The sequence below is a fragment of the Condylura cristata genome, unplaced genomic scaffold (genome assembly GCF_000260355.1).
Source record: "Condylura cristata isolate star-nosed mole 26May11 unplaced genomic scaffold, ConCri1.0 scaffold00019, whole genome shotgun sequence".
NCBI lineage: Eukaryota > Metazoa > Chordata > Mammalia > Eulipotyphla > Talpidae > Condylura > Condylura cristata.
In genome coordinates this window covers 41,877,022-41,883,145 of record NW_004567120.1, presented here as the reverse complement: position 1 = coordinate 41,883,145, position 6,124 = coordinate 41,877,022, and the positions used below count along the sequence as shown (strand labels likewise).

Genomic DNA, 6,124 nt, shown 5'->3' with positions numbered 1-6,124 from the left:
GGGGCCTTCACTCCTCTGGCCTTTCCCTAACGAGCCTGCTCTTTTTGTTTGTTTGTTTTGCCTTAATAATATACTAGCTTCTCTTTGCATCATTTTGTGCCTTTTCCCACGTCAGTCGCCCTCCGCGTGGGCTTCCCGTCACGACATCACCCGTGTGCCATCACCACGGCCCAGTGCGTGTCCTTCCCGCACTGTTTTTGCGCCCACCCCCCAGCCGGCCCCCACAAAACGTCTCTGGGCTGTAGCTGTGCCCGGCGATGATTATTTTCTCGCCGGGTCCGTCCTCGTCCTGCTGTGAGTGAGGCCATCCGGTGTTTGCCCTCTGCTGTCTGGCGAGGCGCCAGCTCTTCACACCTACCTGCTCTCTGTCTCGTGGACGCTCTGGCCTGGGCACGCGCCTCGGCCGCCGACAGGGGAGCTCTGGGCACGCCTTTCCCGGCGTGAGCCCCAGGGCCCGCACTCCAAGCCCGCTAACTCCAAACGCAAAGCCAGGGGAGCCCCAGGTCCCAGGATGTGAACGCTCCTGTAAGCAGGGCGGTTGCAAGGGTCGGGGCACCCTGGAACAGGGCCTCTCCCCAGGCCTGTATGGCGGGCTGCTGCCACGGACGGGCACAGGGCCACATCTCTGGCCGCAGTAGCCCGCCGGCCAGTGGCCTCTGGCAAGGGTGGGTGGGGCACGGACTGGCCTGCGGGCAGTGCGGGCTCATTTGTGATCCTCGCCCGCCATCTAGCGGCGGCCTCGGGTAAATCCAGAGAATGAGCCCAGTCTACGCTCTCGGACCCAGGGAGGCCATTTTCTCAATGGACAGAGCGCAGTATTTCCCAGCCGACACTGCGGAGCTCAGGCTGCAGGAAATGGCGGCACGCGGCGCATGCGCGGCACCCCTCCCACACTGGCCAAGGCACCTACGAGTCTGGTGCCAACATGCGCAGGCGCACATTTTGATGCAGGCACGTTTTTGCTATTTCCTTATTACCAAGGGGTCACAGTAGCACATGCAGCCCTTTCTTGCACAAGAAAAGGCTGGGCAGACGGTTTGCTCGCAGCTCTTCCTTGGTGGGTGCAACTCCCACCTCTCAGGCTGCAGTCTGCACACGGCTAACCTGCACACTGCCCGTCGCTACGTCGGGGGCACGGTGGGTGGCAGCTCGGCAAGGCTCATCAGTTAGAGTCCCCTTAAAATAAAAAGGCCTTCCACCACTCTCCTGGGCCCCTTCTTTCCGCTCCCCACAGCACCATTCCTAGAAGAGCTGTCCGCCTTCTCTTCCACCAACTCTTCATGGAAACCAGCATTGTGTTCCCATTTCCTAAGCTACCTGTGCTAAGCGGCCTCTTCACCCCATGTGCCCAGCTCCAGAGTCTGGTTCCTAAGGAGACTCCTGCCCCCACTGGGGGCCTAAAGCCACCACCGGACTCTGAAACACACGGCTGCAAATGCTGCGTGTGATCACCGCCGGCTGCCACCGTAAGCATTTGCAGCCGTGAGCTCCAGGCCTCACTGACGGGGCAGTGCCCCCCTGCGTGAGCAGCCTTGTGCTTGGGGTCCCTGGCCACGGCGGACACGATTTGGGCTGAGCCCGCCGACGGCTGTGGCCGCAGAGACCTCGTTTCCCCTTTTGTTAGATAAGCCCCAGGCTGTCGCTCCCTAGGCCTGGGCGGCCTGCGGTGTGTGTGCGGGTGGGCACCCAGACGGTCAACAGGGTGCTGGCCGCAGACGGCCGCCTCGGGCCTGGGACGGTGTCACCATGGCGTGAGGCGACCGCGCCACGCAGCGAGCAGTCACGGGGAGCGGGGAGCTCTGTGCGCGGCGCCTGTGCATTGCATATACGGACGTGCCACAAGGTGCCAAATCCACGCACAAAATCTCATCCTCTTTTCCAGCTGCCTTAGAAACAAACAGGCTCTCACATATACGTTAATATTCGCAACACATTAAGAACACAATATCTAGTGCTTCGAATGTAAAAAGAAACGAATTCTTAGAAAACCTACATCTTTAAAAAATTCACGTTCAAATAAGTTAATCCTTAGCAAACAAAAGTAGTTTACTACTGCTAATTAAAAAAGCAGCTGTGTTTTGTGAGCAAGCACTATTCTATACAATACCAACATACTGCCATGGGTACACTCTTCCTAAACGTAGTTTTGCTGAGGAAACAACCGACCCCATCTGTTAGATGTTTAAGATCAGACAGATGTAAGTTGCTTTTAGCCAGTCATTCTTCTGACAAACTTTATTTCAACTATAATTGTGGTTTGTAATACATTAGTTTGGAGACGGTATCCAATATTTTTTGGTTGCTTAGATCCTTACACTTACATTAAATTAAATGAACTGCCAGCTAATTCATTAAATACTTAGGTCCTGTCTATGTAAGATAAGATACTGACACATTAGCTACTGAGCCGAATTTGAAGTTTACATACTCTTGGTTTCTCATTGTTTCCAGTGCATGAAGGCTCTATTTGGGTCTGTTAATTAATGTATTCACTGACCCACAATGAAAAAGTAGGTGCAACTTTAAAATTTTATAACCATACATTCATCAGCTTTACTAGCCTGTCGGTATCTGGAAGTTCTATTTCCTCTGTAAAACAGAAGTTATTCATGGTAAAAGCTGTAACCACTACAGGAAAACGAGACTACTGAAACCGCCCACAGGTATGCCTTTCTTAGGGAAAAGTTTTGTTGGAAATGCAAGAGTGGCCCCCAAGACTTTTCAGGGAAAATGTTAAGTGGATATTAGTTAAATTATGAACAGCTCACAGAAAACACATTTTTGTCACGTCAACACTGAAACTGAATGAGGATTTAAGATTTCCCAAAAACGGCTCCAGTATCAAACATCGCACCATGAAGACCTAAAATGTGGCTGCTCCATTAAAAAACCAACGTGTTCCGGCATCAAGCCCCTGTGGCTAGTGACAGGCGCTGGTGCCCCCCCCCCAGGCTGCCGACACAGCAGCACCCCAGTTCCGCTCCCTGTGTTGACTTCCTCACGGCCTCTGGTTCTCAAATGCAGGGGAGCTGAAAGCCCTCTCTCCGCAGGATCTTTCCAGCCTGGGGGTCACTCGTTAACCCATGCCACTCCTCACACCCAACCAAGCGGTCACACTCCCTGGTTTTGAGCTTTGCCTTCCCCCGAGGAAATCTAAAACATCGTTTGCACCTGAAACCCACAGAGGCCGCTCCCCAAGGGAGCCTGAGACATCGCCGCCCTGCACTTGCTTGCTTCACCTGCCGGTGGGATGAGGCTTGCGTCGTGCAGGTCGCACGGAAAGCGTTACTGCACGTGAAGCATGCTGGGCCTTTCCTGCTCACATGCTAATGGGAAGCTGCACCTCCAGTAACCATCTCAGAGAGGGCGTGAACCCTAAGGCTGCAGGTCTGTGTGCGGGCGGGTAGACTTGAGTAAACTTGCTCACGACTTGCTCTGCAGTTTCAGTGTATTCTAGGCCAGGAGTTTTCGACTGCAAACCCCACCGCTCCTAAGCAACGGCGAGGTGCAGCCCCTTCTCCGCGGCGGCCTTCCCACCTGCCGGCACTGGCTGGCGCTTTCTGCTCCTGCTGCGAAACTCTTGTTAAAGCACATGTTTCCTGCCGGGGGATTCTGGCTCCTTCGAGGGTCTGAGAACTCCGACCTACAGTAAAGTCACTCACGAAACTCACTGCGTCCTCACGGTATCCTCCAGATGACCCTGTCCTTGCCGCGAGGTCAGCGCGAAGGCACGTGCCAGGGCGTCGCCAAGCTGAGGCAGTGCTCAGCCCGTGGCTCTGGCTGCTTCCCAGCCACATCCCAGTGCGGAGTCAGAACTGGCCCACCCAGGAGAACCCCATCTTGCCCAGGCTCTCAGTATCCCCATCAGCCGGTGCCGACGTGCTGGACCCCAGAGGACTCCCTCTGCACCACTGTCCTCAGTGTCACCACCGCCGGTGGCCACATGCCTGCCGCCCGCCGGCCCCGGGGCTGTGAGCCGTAGCGGTTCTTGCTCCGAGTACTGCTTCCTGAGGAGTGGTGCCCACTGTGCTGCCAGCCCAGTGCCAGGCCGAGGGCAGAAGTGGGGAAGGCAGCAGGTGTGCCAGGGGCTCAGGGTGTCCCCGGCGGGCTCCAGGACTCGCGCACTAGACGGAACGGAGGGCCCGCCAGGTGTCACTGCCCACTGGGCAAACAGCAACGACGTGCCAGGAGACCCACCTCCCATGCCCGCCTGCTCATGCCCCTCCTCTCACTCAGAAGTCCTCCCGCCTGCGCCTTCCCTGAGGCCCCCAGGCCTAGTGCCCCCACAGTGCCAGGCTCCGGAGGTGGCTTCCCCCCACACGCCAGAATTGGGTGGCCTCGCAGGGAGCCCTCCACTCACTGTTCTCCACTCAGAGGCCGCCGCTCTGAGCGCAGTAGGGGCAGGCTCCGAGCTCTTGGGGTGTTACTGCCAGCCACTGGTTGGGTGTGGGGTGAAAGCTGGTGCTCCTGGCTGTGGCCCAGCACCCCCTGCCCACCGGCCCTTACCTGCCAGCCCAGTCGTCCAGCTCCACGAGCGTCTCGGGGCCCCCGGGGCAGCACTGCTTCTCCCTCTCGGGGGCGCTGGTGTCCTCAGGCCCCGGGGTGAGCACGGCCGGGCGATCTGGGCTTCCTGTCGGGGCCACGGGCCTCTCCTGCCAGGTCTCTCGCACCTCAGGGCCCACGTTTTTCTCCTCAGAGGCAGGAGAGGGGCTGCGGGGGAGAAGCACACTCGTTGGTCAGGCTGCCGGGCGGCCCCTCAGGCGTGTTTGCGGCTGCTGTCCCCGAGTGGGGCCGAGGGGCCCTGCCCGGGCCCGTCCCGCCTGGGGGAGGGCAGTTTGCCTTCCCCTGGGGGAACCCTAGCACTGCAGACTGGCTGAGCCTGTGCCATGACTGTCCTGCCAGCTTCGAATCCCGCTTGTGAGTGGCTTCCCAGCCCCCGCGGCTGCCACCAGGGAGACTCCTCGCTTTGTGGCTCCCATTATCCTCCACTTGCCCGCGTGGCCCCCAGGGGCCTCTAAGGACTGTTCTCGCCGCCAGTGCCTCCTTCAGAGCATCCAGCCTGCATGTTGGCATTGCTGCCTGGTGGTATCAGGCACCAGAGATGCCAAGGCCTCTGCACTAGCGGCACTGATTCAGTCGAGGAGCTGAGAGCATGAGCTCAGCATTACAGGAGACGCCCGGCCGGACCGGAGCCGGAGCCTGAACCTGAACCCCTGCAACAGCAGCGAGCTGCCTCACGGGTGCCTCGCGGGTGCGATCCAGCACCCACCGCAGCTGGGTGCCGCAGCTCTGGCTAGTAGGTGGCGCCCTACCTTCATGGGGAATAAAGAGGGGCGCAGTGGCACTAAAGCAACGTGGTGATGAGGACTTCCAGGGACTCCAAGTGCCCCCAGCGAGTGCACCTTGTCCTGAGGGTCTGCTGCCACCTGCCACATGCCAAGCACAATGCCGAGGGGTGACACCCCTGCCAGCAGGACACCCGATGCAGCCACCTCGCGCTGCGCTGGGACACAACCTTGCGCCAAAGGCAGAGAAGCGTGTGCCTTCTGACAAGCCACAGCAGCGTCGCCACGCGGCTGCCCGGGCGTATCAGTTTCTCGGCCAGCCTGACTAGGGAGGCCCAGTCAGAGAGCCGCCAGGGACCACTCGCAGCCGCACTGAGGCAGACATCCTCACGCTCCATGGAGCCGGAGGCACCAGCAACCGGGTGCCATCACGCTGGGCCGGGACGAAAAGCCCCCACCGCTGTGGCCCTCTTGGGTGCCAAATTAGTGAGCTTGCAGCTCAGCTTTCAATGCAGAAAGCACGTGAACCCAGACTGGCAACAGAGGACACAGGCGCGGCTGAACGGGACGCCCAGCAGCAGCGCTTGGTGGGCTGGGGCTCCTCCAGCCCACTAAGGACACTGGACGGTAGGCTGGCGACGGCCGGACAGGGGTGTAGTCAGGCGCTGGTCTACATGCTGCACACGCACAGGCCACGTGCTCAGGAGCACCCCGGGGTGGCAACTATCACCCAGCCATGTCCGGAGGGAAGGAAGCAGGGGGCAATGCTGGCGACGGGATCGACCTGCCAATACAGGGCCCCCCTGCCTGGGCTGTGTGCACAGGGAAACCGGCTCAGT

The 6,124-nt window shown here is 59.2% G+C and overlaps 1 protein-coding gene across 1 annotated transcript in view; it reads right to left on the bottom strand.

Moving 5' to 3' along the window:
* Positions 1-6,124, bottom strand: part of ZNF185 (zinc finger protein 185 (LIM domain)) — a 37,586-nt gene that overhangs the window by 9,579 nt on the left and 21,883 nt on the right. Inside the window, exon 14 of the mRNA XM_012727249.1 lies at positions 4,507-4,710. Coding sequence (XP_012582703.1) covers positions 4,507-4,710 — 204 coding nt within the window. The remainder of the gene's footprint in view (positions 1-4,506; positions 4,711-6,124) is intronic.